The 16,965-nt window shown below is 36.1% G+C and overlaps 1 protein-coding gene across 4 annotated transcripts in view; it reads left to right on the top strand.

The window, feature by feature from the left end:
* The window catches only part of XRCC5 (X-ray repair cross complementing 5), a 43,803-nt gene extending 27,257 nt beyond the window's left edge, over window positions 1-16,546 (top strand). For 3 of the 4 annotated variants that reach the window (XM_046943716.1, XM_046943717.1, XM_040703882.2), the window contains 4 exons: window positions 6,827-6,936; window positions 7,419-7,515; window positions 9,458-9,525; window positions 14,207-14,359. In XM_046943716.1, the coding sequence (XP_046799672.1) occupies window positions 6,827-6,936; window positions 7,419-7,515; window positions 9,458-9,525; window positions 14,207-14,344 (413 nt within the window). In that variant the 3' untranslated portion in view covers window positions 14,345-14,359. Of the gene's footprint in view, window positions 1-6,826; window positions 6,937-7,418; window positions 7,516-9,457; window positions 9,526-14,206; window positions 14,360-15,070 lie in introns of those variants that run through there. The other variant, XM_422072.8, reaches the window with a different exon arrangement.
* The last annotated feature ends 419 nt before the right edge of the window (window positions 16,547-16,965 follow it).

Genomic DNA, 16,965 nt, shown 5'->3' with positions numbered 1-16,965 from the left:
TTCAAGCTGTTTATCAGCTTCTCGTCCAGCTGTAAATGATCTTTCTAGCTTGAAGTGCAGGCTTGTTGGATGGGCACTGTGACAAACCTGTCTTCTGATGCATACTTTGTTTTATGAAGAAATAAGAATTGAATGCCTGAAATCAGGATATTTACAAGCAAAGATAATTTCTTACTGCTTGTTGTGAGCAAAAGAAAGCATGGGTAAATTTAGTGAAGTTGGATTGTAATAACCAGCAAGCACCTCAAAAGGTATGAGCAGGCTCTTTGTGTGCTGAATTGATCACTCGGCACAAAAAAAAGACAAGGTTTTGATGTAGAGGCGAGGAACAAAATACAAAGCACAGGTCAGCTACTGTCTCACTGGTCTGGTATGCTCTAAGTCTGAAAATGCCAAGTAGTTATTGTGTATGTAATGTAAAGGCATCTTAAAAAGTTTGCACAAGATGAACAGTGTCCTTGATCCTCTTGAATGGTGATTTGAAGGTTGTGGCAAGGTAAGCTTCATCTGCCTGGTAGCTGTTTTTGGTAGTTTTTTTAGGTAGTTTTTGTTGTGTTTTTTTTTTCCCCAAAGGAAAATTTTCAAGTGTTTTTTCAAGAGAAATGCTGGCTATTTCACTAGGCTTATGCTTTTGGGCATGATTTGAAGAGTGTGTTAGGTGATGTATTGATTTCTGATAGTCTGCTAAAGCCTACATGGCTATTTCTCTTCAGAATTCCTAGAACTATAGGACAGCTAGCCAGTTACTTATGTGGATTTTCTATTAGATACAGAACAAGTGCTTATCATTGAAAAAATGTTGAGAATTGTGTTCTCAAGTCTCAGATATATTAAGATGCAGTAAAAAACATTGTACAAGAATACTAGAATGCTGAAACTGTGAAACGATTGACTACTTTGTTACGGTAATTAGTTTTATCATGTAGGAAGGCTTTAAAGCAGAAATAAGTATAGTGTTTACCCTTGAAGATCATTTAAGTGAAGAGTGCTTAAATACGTCCACTTGTTAGCTGTTGGGGAGATAACTGCAGTACATGCCGGGATGGCTTCTGAATCTTTGAACAATCTGCTTTTATGTATGATCTGCTCTGTAATTATAAGGTGTAGCTAGACACTGTAGTGCAGTCACCCATGTAAAGGAATGAGAGAAGCCACTCTAAATCAAAACATGCTCTGCATATTATTTTTTCCCTTTTGCATAGTCATTTTTCTGCTTTAGAGCCTTGTAGGTAGTTCAATACATAAAGCATTGCAGGCACGTTTATAATGGTGTGCCATATTGCATTCTCGTTGTGTAACTAGTAAATTCTGTATTAAAGCTATTCAGTAATTGTAAGGGTTTTTCTTAAGGATAGCTTTTTATTGTATTTAACGAGGAAACTTTTTTTGACCCTTCTAGAACATGTAAAATGCCTTTGCAGGAAAGGATAATCTGTGCTGTTCTAGTAGTTCATTGAAAGAAATTAATAACATTTATGTGTCAGAATGCAGACAAGAGAACTACTAGGTTGTATCCTGACTTTCTCCTTTCTGATATAAAAAGATCCAGTGCAAAATTCCAAACTGAACAGAGCCTACATTCTCACTTGAAAAAAGGCAGCAGTTCCTTCCTCCTTCAGCTGTCTGCTTGGAGGTGGGTTAGGGTTGTAGCAATAGGCAGAGCTGGTAAAGAGTGACAGTGTATAATTAAGCTGTGAGTTACTGACATATCCTTTCCAGTCCACAGCAAGTCTCTTAGCAAAATAAAGAAGTTATCTAAACAGAAGTATGACAAGAGGGATAAAGTAAATAATAACGAACTGTAGCACATCCCGATGGTATATTAATCAACAAAGATAAGTATTAATGCATTTAGCAATGGCCTTATTGGGAATTGGTGACTGGGATTTTTGCTGTTCATGGAAGCCTTGTGTGCAGCTTAGAATCACAAAGTCATAGGATGGCTTGGGTGGGAAGGGGCCTCAAAAATCAACCAGTTCCAAACCCCTGCCGTGGGCAGGGCTGCCACCTGCCTGATCAGGTTTCCCAGGGCCTTGCGCACCTGCAGTGTCTGTCTGCATACCTAGTTCCATAGCAGACCAGAGCAAGAGAGATGATGTATTTGCTCCTAGGAAGAACTGACCTGCTAATATGTAAATACATTCTTCTAAAAAAAAAACTAAGTATTTCAGATTGGCAAGGATATTAGGGATAGGTTTTCTGAGACTGGCAGCTCAAATCCTGAAATACTAATTGACTTCATTTTTAATTGACATCTGTGCAGTTTATTACAGTAGGGACATACTTATGGTTTACATGATCAGTTGTGTATGAGGGTGCCAACTTGCAGATTAATATTTATTGTTCTTATAAATAATATAATGCTTCCTTTCCAGACACATTTACTTTCTTGTTTGCATTCATTGCTGCAGAGATGTCAGTTTATGCAGGTCTCGTTTTGAACAGGTTACAAGTGCACAGTCATCACAAAGAGCAGAGTCTTCTCATAACAGCTTCTGACATTTTTGTCAATGAATGCAAATAAAATAGATTAGTTACCCTAAGTAGAATCTAATCTTTATTCCCAAGGCTATACAATGAGCTTCTTCAGTGCTGTGGCTGCAGAGAAGGCTCAAATACAGTGGCTGTTTGTCATCGTCTTATGCCAGAGGAGTAGCCACACAACCATTACATCATGTGCAACTGTTTATGGATTTCCATTCATGTCTGTGTTTCTAGGGAGCAGATAACGTCCAATTTAGAGTATAGAACTTGCATGCAATTCTGTATAAGATAGGAAAGCTTAATGGGAGGTGGTAAAGTGTGTGTGTGTGTATATGTACACACATACTATTTTACTTTGTAAGTTTTCTGTGGAAGTTGTATGCCAGATTTCATTGCATCCTGCAGGACTCTTGTCTGAAAATATGGTGTCTGAAGTCCTGTAGTTGAAATAAACTTTTTTTAAAATTTTTACTGATTGTCTGTGAAGAGAGAAGTCTGCAATGATAGCTCAGCAGTTTGTGGGCATTAGGAAAAATGTTCAAAGACAAACTGCATTGAACTTCCAGTTTTTGTGCTTATATTTGTCAATATCTTGATTCCTAGGCACTTCTGGAAGAAAAAGGTTAAGCAAGTCAATAATTGCATGTGTAGATTTCAGTACATTTTCTGTCTGTCTTGAGGTGACTCACTTTTGCCATGGCATATAGATCACATAAGTAAAATGTCTAACAAGAGTGCTTTGCACTGGATGCTTCATGTGCATAATAGAGTTGTGTATGACAGATATGCAATGAAAATGTACTACTTGAGACAAAATGGGTATTTCATTGCCAAATTTTCTCTAGAAACATGTAGTTATCTAGAGAGATAGGTATATAATTTTTTAAACTAGTATTTATTTTCACTTTCTATAGGCACGTATTTTTGCTGCTTGCCTGTGTTTTTATCTTACTGGATATCTTTGTGTATATTGGAGAGTAATGCTACTCTTGCTTCATAGGCCAAATGCAGTGACAGGTTTGGTGAAAATGATTCAATCATTAGAATAATATTTGCAAACTGAATACTTGAATATGTAAGAATCACTTTGAAGTTTTGTGTCTCTACTTCACAGAAAGGATAAAGCCAGACTCTTTTGAAGAGCACAGCGATTGGGTCAGACACAACAAACAGAATTTTGAATTAGATATCGTGGGGAAAAAGATCCCAGTGATGATAGTCAAAGATAGGAAGAGTAGCCCAGAGAACTTGGAGACACTCTGTATTTGGAGCTTCTTGATACTGAAGTGCTTAGAGCACTAAACCACCAGGTTCACCATGATTCTGATTTGAATGGGATTGGAACCAGAATACCTTCAGACATCTAGTCTTAAATCATTCTGAGCCATACCCACTGTTAATGGCCATTTGGAGAGAACACTTCAAAACTGAGCAGCACCCCATAGCACACCAGAGCAACTTAGTAATTCTTGATAAAATTCTTATTTCTCGACTTGATAAAGGAAGCCCTTGAAAATAGGGTAGAGTTCACCATCTGCTCCTTCTTGTCACTTACGAAAAGATCATCCTTACAAAACAACAGTTTAAAATCCATTGTCAGATAGTTCAACTGATTTATCTGTGACTCTTGCTTTAAGCACTGTCCATTAATACAACTCATTATCACTGCCACTGGATAAGTCAGAAGATTGCTAATAATAGGATTCATTTGTGCACAGAAGGAGCTGTATTTTTAATAATTTTTTTAAGGGAAAAATATTATCTACAAGGAATTGGACTATGAGACAATCTCAACTATTATGAAACTGTCATCTGTTTGGCATAGTAATCAAGATCAAGGGCTGAAACTGAACAAACAGGAAAATATAACTACGATTTTGTACTGTAACTATTCAGAGATAACAAGTGAATATAATTGTTCATGACACATTTCACAAGAAGTGGCAGCGTTGATGAATGTATTTTAGAGCAGGAAATGTACCTCAATGCCAGTGGGGGATAAGATCTTTTATTGAAACATTTTACTTGTAGTTCTCCAGTCTATAATTGCTCTATTTGTTGTGTAGCCAATCAGATACAGTAGAAGGAGGAAACAGAAGATCAGCATTTCTTGGGATGATCTGTAGAATGAGATGTTGATTAGGAGTGTTGGAATTCTCAGCATAGGCCGAATATGGAAATTCATTAGTTCATTTCCTTAGATGTGGGAGGGAGGTGTAGAGGGCTGTGAGAGTAGGTGACTATTACATGGTAGTGTTCTGAATAGACTATCAATTCATATCATTAGGACCTGCTCTTCAGAGCTTCAGATTTGACTGGGGCTACTATACACAAATGAGGTGTGTCTTCTTGCAGAACATGTGTTTTTGCAAACCCGGACAGATCTACTTTTTGCAGCACTCAAAACCAAATATTCACATTCGTGACAAGGCAGATGGTGAATAGAAAAGAAAGAACAAATTCTCAGACCTGCAAAGTCTACAAAGTCCACTTTCTGTGGATTATACTTCCAGTTAAAATCCTTTTTTGCTGTCTCTGGTATTGTCTGTGTTCTGATTAGACTATCAAATTACTTCAGGGACCAAAGACTTTTTATCTATTTTAGACTCATCAATCACTGATCTGTCATTTAATGGAGACCCAATGGACAGACGCAATTTTAGCCAAGCTATTTCAAGACATGAAAAAAATCTCGCCTTCATATATTGTTGCATGTAACTTGTTTTCTGCCTAATTATAATATTTTCTTGCCTATTAAAACAGTGCGGGGCTTTATTTCTTTTAAATTTGGAAACAAATTTCAGAAAGAGTGAATTTGCAGTCATTAGCAAGAAAATACGTTGTTCTGATGCCTGCTAAGGGCAATCAAGTGGAAAAGGTTTTTCTTTAAATAAATAAATAAATAAAAGAAATACAGTATGTGATAATTCCAAGCAGTGTGCCAGAGTCATTCTGACAATGAAGACTTTTATTGCACCCTTGTACTGCCTGGGGTTTTAATTTAACACATCAATGAAAAGGCAGTGTTTAAAAACAACAACAACAAAAACCACAACAAAAACAAAACACCGCTGCCATTGAAAGTACCAGCAGGACCTGCTTTTATTAGTTCAATTCGTAAGAAATTAGAACATTTAATGAGAAAACCGTTAACCATGGAAAAAAATGGACTGACTTAACTTGAGGAGCTGAAGTAGTGAGACTTCAATATAGTTCGTCAGCTACCAGTAATACAAATAACAAGCGAGCTGATCACCTCTGGAGCAGTGGCACTAGCATACTTTCTTGTGTGCCAGCTGCTGTTGTGCAGGACTACTCTTCACCTCCTTTTGTTGAAACTCACTGGAGTCAGAAGCTGCTGGGAGAGTTCCTGTTTCACTCTGTTTGGATTAGTTCAGTTAAGCATGTCACAGAATGTAGATATAACAACTAGTACTTATGCTGATTGTAAGCAGAATGGAAGCAGTATTTATATGATGTCATCATCTGTGTGTGTGTTTATCTTTGTCTTTTTCCATTATTTCCCATCATTGTAGCAGATGATTTTCGGTGATGTTTCCACATCTGAAATAACTGCAAGGACATATTTTCCCAGTCTTGGGTGTCTGACAGAAAGTAAAATTGAATGGTTTCTTACCTGTAATTAAACACAAAGTAAAGGACTAAAATCCAAGATAATTTATCTGGGTTTGCAGAGCAAAAGCTGATGTTTCCCCTTCTTGTCAACAAAAGTCTCATTGTTTGCCTCTGCTTTTTCTTGTTCGGCAAAACCAGTTCATAGTATTTGTCTCCATGATCACAAGCAGCACTGACCTCGTGAAAAATCGTCAAGCTACCACTGCAGGGACAGTATCCACTGTAATGTCAATAACAAGGTGGTCTCTGAACTGCAATCATCCTACAGCTATTGTTTTGATGTTATTACGTCCTCACTGTGAATTTAACTCTTTCATTGGAATAAGTGTATATTTCAAAGGGTGTTTGTAGGCTGTTCTTTCTAGAGTTGTAGAGTACCTCAGCTTTAAATCATAAACGTTCTAGCTACATTTTCGATCAAAAAAAGTTAGTCCAGTGCTTTTTTTTCCCATGGCTTCCAGGTTCAGACTTTGCCTTGGCCATGCTTGAGTGTCATCCTATCATACCTAGCTCTTTCAGATAGACTGAAGTAACTGACAGTAACTTATATACTCAGTGATCAAATTGAGTGATTTAAGGCAATAGGGGTATGATTAACTCCTTTGATGCTTGTCAGCGTGGAATAGAGAGACAGATCTAAAGGATTTCTTTTTTCCTTGAAAATATGGATTCTTTGCTTTGCTTATTTATTTGCCTTGTCTTTCAGTGAGTCAGCAGCTGATAAACCGCATTGATCAGTTTCTGGAAAACAGAAGTTCACAGTACTACATGAAAGGGATCAATTGTATTCGAGTTTTCAGAGGGGAGGCTATAAAGGTAATTGTAATATGTGAAAATTTCTAAACTGAAGACATGATGGGCCTATTCACTATATTAAAAACAGCAGTTTGTTGCTTTAGGAGAAGTAGATTTAGTAGATTTGAATCTCGTATGGTTGGAAAATTTAGAAATGTTTCTGTTTTGTTTCTTTATTCTTAATTGAATAAGAACTTGCTTTTGAACTCAAAAATTCTGTGGTGTTACTGTTTTCATTCTTTTAAACATAAAAACATAAAGCTTGTGACTTGATATTTATAAGAGAAAAATAAGCTGTTCTGTGAATTTCTTCTTTAAGATAGTTGTAAGAAAGTCTCTTTTTAATTCGGTTTTTGTGGTTCACCTTTCCTTAGAACTCATGGTTTTAATACAGTTAAAATATATAATGACTTTCATGTTCACCATTTTAGATGACTTTATGAAGAATTAAGCTTGCAGCTACTTTAATATTTCCCTGTAATCATTGCTGTTATTTCTTTCAGCTATCCAAGGTGCAGTGCTTTAATGATTTTCTACAGGCCTTGAAGTCAAAGGTGGAAGATAAAGCCTTAGCTGATTTCTGGGAGATTGTGGTACAAGGTATGATTCCATTTGACTTTTTATCCATTATGTAAGATAAAACCTTACATTAGCAATGGGACACTGAAGAGCATTTTGATGCAGATCATTCCTGCAGCCTATCTAAAATATTAAACAAACAAAAAAAACATATGAAAAAAAAAACTACCACCACCAAAAAAAACCCTTTTCTTTCACACTGTGTAACTTTCTTTTTTTCCCTAGTAGTTTCAAACCAGTAATATTTAATAATGCCTTGACAGGTCTTGTTGAAACGCTAAATGAATTGTGTAAGAGGAGACAAATTAAATGTTACAGGGTAAGGATAAGAAGGTACAACTTCAGATGAATTTTGAAATAAATGAAAAAACTCATGCAGCTTACAAGGATATTTCCAAATTAAGTCTCAAAAAAGGCATGGATAGCATTGAAATATGTCACTGATCATTTTGTATTTAACCTGGAGAACAGAATATGTGGTACTATGACATCTACCTGTGATTAAACTGGGAGATGAAGGCAATGCAATTCCAGAAGAGCATCAGATTTACACAGGCGATAAATAGAGGACCGTTTTCACAAATCTGAAACACAGTGGACTATGAAAAAACACATTTTACATCATACTCCTGTTTTTAATTGGAACCAGAAGTAGGGAAATCTGTTAAGAACCCAACTGACTATTTTAAGAGTGCATGCTATAGAATGCAATGACATGTGCCTTTCAAAATGGAGAACTCCAAACTGCGTAATGACTGCTTTACCCAAATGTTTAAAAATACAGGATGGGAATGCGCTTAGTAGTCCAATGCAGCAACACAAGACAACTCTCAAGGTCTGTTACATAGTAGTACTGTAGGGGGACTTCTCAGAAGGTTTAAAAACAAACAAACAAAAGAAACCCAATACCAACTAAAAGAACTCTTTGGAAGCAAGAAACTTGCATCTTCCAAAGCCATTCTAGAATACTGTTCTAATATTTTCAGTTAATTTCAACCATAGTTTTCAACAAACTGGACTGTTTCTGAGAAGAAAAAATAAATGCAAACTAAGATGGTGTTTTAATACAAAATTTATTATCTTCTCAGAAGATGATAAAATCACAGTGCTCTATGCGCAATCTGAATAGGTTGACCCTACTGGGTAGCTGAAACAGCTTTTCACTTGCTGCTCCCAAACATAGAAGTCCTCTTTTCACTGCTGCTTTTGACACGACCTGTGCCCTCTATTCTACTAAATGTAGCATTGGGCCTTGTCATGAGCAATCACCAAAAGATGAGGAATGCGAGTCAGCGTGTTGGTGATTCTTGGGACACATTAAGGTGCCACTAAAATTGTGCTGCTGCTGAAACCTTCCTGAGCCTACAGTTCTTTCCTCTCACACCCACAAATTCTTTATTTAGGCACAAGCTTTTGTGTAGCCAAGTGGTGAGCTAGGCAGGGAAAAGTAATTGAGAGGTAGTGGTTGGATTTTTATTTTAATTTCTTTTGGAGCCAGGAGAGGGGAGGAGTAGTGTCACTGCATAGAATGGTGGTGCAGATGCAAAAAGATACAGTCATCCTGTAAATGCAGAATCAACACTGGTAATCATACTGTAGAACCACAGCATCAGTCTTTGTATGGTAAGAGTTAATATTTCTAAGGCTATTAAGGACTGAAGAGCATGCTGTGAATGACTAAAAGTGTAATTTCTGATAGACTTTCAGCATTTCATCTGTGATTTCAGTGTCTCATTAGTTTGATTGTCATAATATTAACAGTTTCCTAAATGGATACTTCCACAAGCTTATGAATATTCTCATTAATTTATTTTTAAATCATATTTGACTCATTTATGCAAGTCACATTTTCCTTTGGGCAATTTTTTTTATTTTTGGTGATGATGATGACACATGCCAAAGTTGGGATTTGGTGTGTTTTTGGGAAGCCTTCTTATGATATTTTTATATCTTTTTTTTTTAGACAGAATTTCTTTGATCACGAAAGATGAAGCAGAGGGAAGTTCAGTGACTAGTGAAGAAGCTGAAAAGGTATCATAGTTTTAATTAGCGTTTATTTGTATCGATTCCTTGCTGTGGAACAGGAGATTACTTATAATGTGTACAAATGAAATAGGATATAAGAAATGATAGTGTTCTTATGCCATGAAATTAATTTTGCCCCAGTCCAGAGCAAAAAATAATGCCCTAGTGTGTACTGCAGCAGTATATCTTAATTAGTCTTTAGGAAGTAGCATATTTGACATAATTATCTGAAAATACCCTCAACAAAGAACAGGAATTTCAGGAACTCAGTTTAGCAGCAATAAATTATATATTCAAGACTGCTATTTGAACCTCATAAAAAGAACTGTGATCTCATTGTTAACATGCCAGTTCAAAAACCAGCATGTCTTTTTTTCTCACTGAAGGCTTTACTAACTAGCAATATGAAGTTATCACTGCATGTATAGTGAAAATTAGCTATATCAGTAATTTCTACTTCATGCCAGTCTTGTGGAGTGCTGGACATCATAGATTATGCTGATGTTGTTATCACTGATCATATCACTGATTTTCAGGCAAAAAAATCGGCGTACTTGCATGTATTCTTTCTACAGAAATAAAGCACTATAATAAGTGTTAACTGGGATGAATGAAGGATGTCATAATTACAAAAAGATTTAATTATAAAAGGCAGAATGATGCCTTCTGTTTGAAATAAGGCAGAATTCAGATTTGCTGTCAAAAATTGTATTTGTGCGCAGAGGATAAGAAGATAAGGGTAGCCTTGTATCAGGCTGCTGAGCGCCAAAACTTTAAATAGTTCAGAAGAAAGGTCTTTGTATTACAGATCCCTCAAGGTAAACCTGTTCCTAGAATCACTAAGTACTCTTCAGCAAAGCTGCTTCTCTGCAAGATGCCACATTGATTGTTACTTCCAGGCCTACATGAGCAATAACCAGAAGGAGATTGAAGTGGGTTCTCGATTAATTAATTTGTAGGTAAAAGGTTGTATTTTTGAAACTGCTTTTTTAATCTATAAGAATTTATTTTGAGGTAAAGAAGGCACGGAAGTGTAATGAAAATAAAAATATAAGCAAGCTCCTAAGAGTCCAAAAAAAGGCTAAGCTCGTGTGCAAAGTACAAATGACGATGTTATTTTGTGAGCATGAAGGACGTACTGGTTGCTTCTCATCACCCATAAGTTTATAGAGCAATCTTTCCCCTAGCAGTGGTTTGAAAGAATATAAAATGTTATAAATTCCAAATGCTATGAATTTATTTGGAAACTTCATAGGACAATTCGTTTCTTGAGAACTTCACTTTTTAGTCTGAAACTGTTGTTGGCATTCAAAATGTGATAAAGCTGCATGAATGAGTCTCTATTCTTTAAGGAAATCTCTACTAGCCATGAAGATCTTTGAGTTTACATTTCTCTTAACTATGAGCTTCTGGTGGCGAAGAAACATTGTGCAAGGATGAAGCAGAAATTATGAAGAGTAGCAGAAGGAGTAGAGTTAAAGGATAAGATGGAGTGCAAAACATTTGTAGACTGACTTAAGAGTGACTTTTCTTTTTACCATCATCTTGCAGTCAGCCAGGTTTTGCAATAAAGGAAGAAGTTCTTTTGTGACTGATTGAAGGTCTTGTGACAGCTGTAAGTAGGGGAATAACAAAGACTGTGTGGAATCAGCTCTGGGCTGCTGAGAGCACAAGAGTTCACTAATGTGACAGTTAACCTTGCATTTCAGGATAAATGAGTTGCATCTCTCTGGTAACTAGGCTGTTGGCAATCCCAGATGCGCACTAGATAACCTCCCCGCTATCCAGATCCAAAACCAGAATCTTGATTTGTGGAGTTGCCATTGTCAAGGGTTTGCATGACTTTTTACAAAAGAAACTGAAGAGCTGTGTTGTTGGAGTAGGATCTGCAGAGACTAAAATTGTGTCCTGAGTTTATGGGGCTGATACAAAATCTGGTCTCTCTTGATCCAGTTGAGCTGTGCTGAGTCTTTCCTTTGGTGTGCCAGGTCAGCATTTTCTTCAGTATATAATAGATTGGAAAAAAGTTTGTTTATTTTCTACAATGAAAGTGACACCCTTCACCAATGGTTGTGCTGGATCTTTTAAAATAGCAATCAGTGCAATACATGTTTTTTCCTCACCTCCGTATTAGGCTGGATGGTCACAATTGCAAGTTCAGAGATCAAGACATTGGCTGTCCTTGTGACCCTGTGTGACACAGAAGCCTTTTCTCTTATGTGCAAATCTCTGGCTGGTTGCATTTTCAGGACTGTTTTGCATATAAGATTCCAAGTTTTCAGAATTGCTCTTTGATGGGGAAGGGAAGATTTGTATGGCAGTTTGTTAGACAGGTAACATGTACAAGTTTCGTGATTTTTTTTTTTTGGCTGAGAAAGTTATCTATGCATACTTTTCTTTCTTCTTATCATTGAGAAAAATGGTTTCATGTAGGTGTTTTTGTTTTGGTGGCTTTTTTTTTCTCCTGTAATAGAGATGCTTGTTTTAGATGTAAGAATGGTAGGCTAAAAGAGCAGGAATGTCAAGTACTTTTTTTGGTTACTCTGGGAGAGAATGGGTTTCAGCACAACTATTATACCTAATTTGCTTTTGCATAAATGTAGACGGGTTTAGGAAAAAATAATTTTGTGTTTGGAATTTGATGGAAACATCAGGTTGCAGTTTACTGCAAAAATTCATCTTACATTTCTTTAGCTTTCAGCTTTTTCTACTTAATTTAGTGCTGGAAAGCTAATTTTGAAAGCTTAAAAAAAATGTGCTACTTTTGTAAATAGCATTCAACTCTTAACTGCATAAAAGGAAATTTGATCTGGCACAAAAAAGTCTTTCAGGACTGACAGTGTCATTAGCTTTTAGTTTTATAGTATGTGCTTTGTGTTACTACTAGATTGAGAACGTTGTCAGCCAAAGAAGATAGACAACTGTACAACATCCTGAAATTCTAATTTGTTCTGCCCGTCACCTTAGTTTTTTGCATCTACAAAATTTAAGTTAAGTTAATGTTAACAAGGTAAAACATGAATGCTGTTTATGGAGTAGGTTTTCTACATTGCTCTTGGATGTTGCTCTTCAGAATGTAGGAAATGCTTGAGCTTTGGCTGTTGAGATAGCTAGGCAGAGGCTGCCTGCATCCATCGTCAGTAATGTTAACCACGGTATATTTACTTTTCATCCTATCGGATATTAGATTTTGTACTTTCCTACAAAATTAGCTTAATGATATTCTACCTAGTAGAGGGAATTTGATGGAGTGCCTTTCTCAGTGATTTAAAATTGTAACCTCAGACATTAAAACATAAGATCACTTCTTGATACGGTAGGATAACGCAGCAGGCAACTTCTTGGTGTTCTACCCATTGTTTAAAGATGCCAGTGTTGTTCTAGAGAAGGATCTGAACATCTTAAGTAAAATAACATTTAAGCTAGCTATAGTGCAAGTATATTATCTTGGAGGTAGGTAGCACTCTGGTAGTGATTCCATGGCTTTTTGCATGACCTGCGTGGCTGCATAAGTTGAAAGCCTCAGGAAGGCATTAGTTTGCTTTCAGAAGTCAGCTGTTAGCAAAAAAAAAAAAAAAAAAAAGTTACCTAAACTCTTAACAGGTACTTATTGTCTGTTCAATATTAATTTTCTATCCAGAAATTGTTTAATAACTTCTATATTGTTGGAGTCTGTAACTAAAACTTGTAGTCCTGTTTTTATTTTTTCTACCATTATAGATGAAATACTACTTTTTCCCACTCTGTTAGGTTGAGAAAAATAATTTGTAGGTGGTTGTACCCCTGATGTTGTTGCTGTGTTTCACTAGAGTAGTTACAGTATCTGAATAAGTTAGCTTTATCCTCTGTTGAAGGATGTGATGCTTTATGTGGAGGGCATATGGTGAGTTGGTATGAGCAGCTATTGCAGTAGAATTTTACATAATGAATGTTCTATTTTTGAAGACCAGCATTCTAACCATCTTGCATGTTTGAGTGTTTTTTTCAAATTCCTGTCTTTGTTCATTTGTTAAATGTTCATTGAGTTAAATGGCAAACTTTACTGAGTTCTACACAGAGCAACAGTATCATACTGAGGATCTTTAGTAAACAAGATGTTGGTCAACTTGCATATGTATTAATAGGAAAGGTTTTTTGTTGTTATTCTCTGGTAGTTTGTAGTCACCTGTTGTATTACTTTTAGAGTTACATTTTTAAGAACACAAAAAATGGCTGTACTCACATGGACAATGTTTCCATCTAGTCCAGAATCCCCTTGTCGACAGCAGACAATAACAGATGAGCAGGGAGAAGTGTACAGTCCCAGGCTCAGCCACTGACATCTCCAGTTCTTGATGTTTGTGAGGGGATTCTTTGGACGTAGCCTTCAAAGGATTTTCTCTTCCATGCACTTCATTTCCTCTGACACCATGAACTAACATTTGCAGCATTACATGGCATTCTACAGACTAACTGTGTGGTCTGAAGAACAACATTCTTCGTCTATTTCATTGAACAGACTCCACAAAATCCTTTAAAAGCAAGTATTTGGAAATTTCCTCTATTTTAGAGTTTTGGAGGATTGAAACCAGAATGAATTTGATTCATGATTTTTAATTCCAATTTGCTAGTATTAATATTTTGTTCATTTAACGTTAAGGATCTGAGTTTCGTCAGTAGCATAAGTACTGTACTGTTGTATTTTCAGTTCTTGACTCCAAAAGAAAAGAAAAATGAAACTCTGCCTGCCACAGATGAAGGTGGTGATGTTGATGATTTGGTGAGTACCGTAAAGACAGAACGTGGCTTTAGAACTCAAGTGAGTGAGAGCTTCTTAAGGCAGTAGATTATAGTGCATGGCTTAGGAAACACCTGAGGAACTAAGTCAAAGAAGAGCCATGTGAAATTACTTAACTTCTATTGTAAAGCACAACCAGATGTGAAATGTTACAAAGGCAAATGACCTGTTGTGTACTAACATGAGTGTCTACATAGATTTATCCTGTCCTCCTGTGTATTTCAAAAGAGCCAATGTGGCTGCTGCTTTGGTAGCAGACTGTTGTAATTTACTATAATAGCATTTAACAAAGCTTGTGGGTCTAGAGTAGTTATTTATGTGGGTTGAAAACTAAAAGTCATTTAAAAAAAAAAAAGACATTTTAATCTTCTCAATTAACTTTCTCTTATATGGGCTAGATGAAATTCAAGGGTTTCAGGATTTTTAATAAGAATTTTAGGATTTTTTTTACAAGTTCAACGATTACAAATCTATCTCCAAGACTTAAGCTGGTTGTGTAGAGAGTTCTGATAAAGTTTTAACCGCAGGCAGATTTCTACTTTTGAAGTGCATTTTTTGAATCTATGAATTGCACATATTATCTGAAAATGGGATTTAATGTTTGTTTTTGTACTTTACAACAACTTAGTGTTAAATTTGAATAACACATTAGAACTCAGGTATTAATTCCACTTATATAGGGATTTCTGAATTTGTTTTATTTTCTAAGCACTAAACGCGATAAGAAATAACTTGAATTCAATGCCTCTTCTAAATCTGTTGCTTCTATTTCAGCTGGACATGATGTGATCGAGTAATGCATGGTGACTATTCCTACCAAGTTTTGGAAGAGATCTGCCTGTGTAAGATGAGATACAAAAGGGGATGCTAGTGAGAAGGCAGTAAATTGTCTTTATTTTTGTGAATGAGAGAGCAGAAGTCCTAGAGACATTTCCAGTTGTTCTAAATGTCATCTCACTTCTCAAAAGCAGAACAGAAGATTGAAAGTATTTGTGAAGTAATGATAGCTTTAAGGAATCTTTTTTCTCTTGATCTTATCCTTGATACTGCTTTCAACTAAAACCACAAAATTAATGAGAGCTGATACTGACTCCTGAAATTCTTCTTACATTGCATGAGAAAGATAGAAATGTCACAGTGAGGTTAACCAGGTATTGTAGAATTTTTAATGGATTTAAGTCCATTGCATTATAGAGTTATAGAATGAAAAAGAATGTATTTTCATGCTTTTCCCTAGAGGTGGGAAAAAAAAGAGGAAAAACACACAAACCATCATTCTAGGCTAGGGAGTCACAAAGTAATTGATTGAAATAAACAACAGAATCTGAAGCACACAGCAAAGCCATGTGTGCTGCTTTTGCTGCACTGTACCCAAATTAGCACTGGCGGTCATCTTTCTGTGCTGCAGGTTCTCTTTTCTATCAGCTCAACAGCAGAGTTAATTTCCTAAAAATTTCTGTCTCTGTTACAAGTTGTCCTCTTTCATATGCTGGGATTTCTGTTGCATTTGTTTTAATACTTCTAACTAGTATGGTTACTGCAGATATACTCCTGCTGCTAAAAGGATGACTGAATTATTTATATCCCCATTACACTGCAGGTAACTACTAATGCAGAGCAAAGGAATCCATGAAAGCTATATGCTGACACCTATGACAGATAACTGATGATTGTTAACACTGATAACCAAAACAGGTTACTATCTATGCAAAGCAATCTAAAGTAGTCAGATACTGCTCAGTAAGAGATGCTTCAGATTTGTTTTACGGATCTGAAGGGACACTAATGACACCTTCACAGATGCTTATTTGTTACAGCCACATTCATTCCTTTAAAAGCTATTCTTTTGTTATTGTTTAAACATACTGTGCAAAGTGGTAATAACATCATAAAAAAGAAATAATCATGAGCTGTAGTTAAACGAATATCTGTGCTGAAGAGTATCTATGGAATGTCTATGCTGTACAGCTCCTATGTGGGGAACAGCAATTGCTTTTTCCCACACTTCCCTACACCGAGATCTGTTTTCTCCTCTCTTTTGTCCTGTATTGACTGAGTTCATGCAGCATTTGAAGAGGTTTCCTAAGTGTAGGTGGCAGGGAATAGGTAGAATTTGTAGGCCTTTAGAGCATTTATGTTACGTGAAGGTATTCTTCTGAATTGTATATAGACCAATTTATTGAGTGTAATACTGGCTTTTTTTTTTTACATTTTCTTAACTGTTTTGATAAATAAAAGATTTAATGGATAGCTTTTGTTTTCTTTGGAACCTTGCTTGCTAAAGTTAGATGATTAACTACCTATGTAGTACTCAGGAAGGACTATCAAAAAGCCCTTTTCTGGGCACACAATGCAAACACTGAACATAGAAAAGCCCTCTACAGAAGCCGAGTGTTATTACTTTATCTGTACTTTGCGAACGCAAACTTTCACAACTCTCCAAATAAAATAATTTTTACTGTTTTGCAGAGGTAAGTTTTACTCATGACCAAACAGTGTAGAATTACTTTGCAAATCTAAATAAGGATTGCGGCTTTTCATTTGTTTTGAACCAGCTGGCCACGTTTTTAGTGTGTATTGCTTCTGTCAAGCAATAAGCATTTAGGATTGTACAAGATATTTTGTATGTCACAACAACTACAAAGCACACTTAGTACAGTAAATGAGTT

The sequence above is a fragment of the Gallus gallus genome, chromosome 7, assembly GCF_016699485.2.
Source record: "Gallus gallus isolate bGalGal1 chromosome 7, bGalGal1.mat.broiler.GRCg7b, whole genome shotgun sequence".
In the NCBI taxonomy this organism is placed as follows: domain Eukaryota; kingdom Metazoa; phylum Chordata; class Aves; order Galliformes; family Phasianidae; genus Gallus; species Gallus gallus.
The sequence above is the reverse complement of the archived record's forward strand: the minus strand, read 5'-3'. Positions and strand labels throughout refer to the sequence as shown.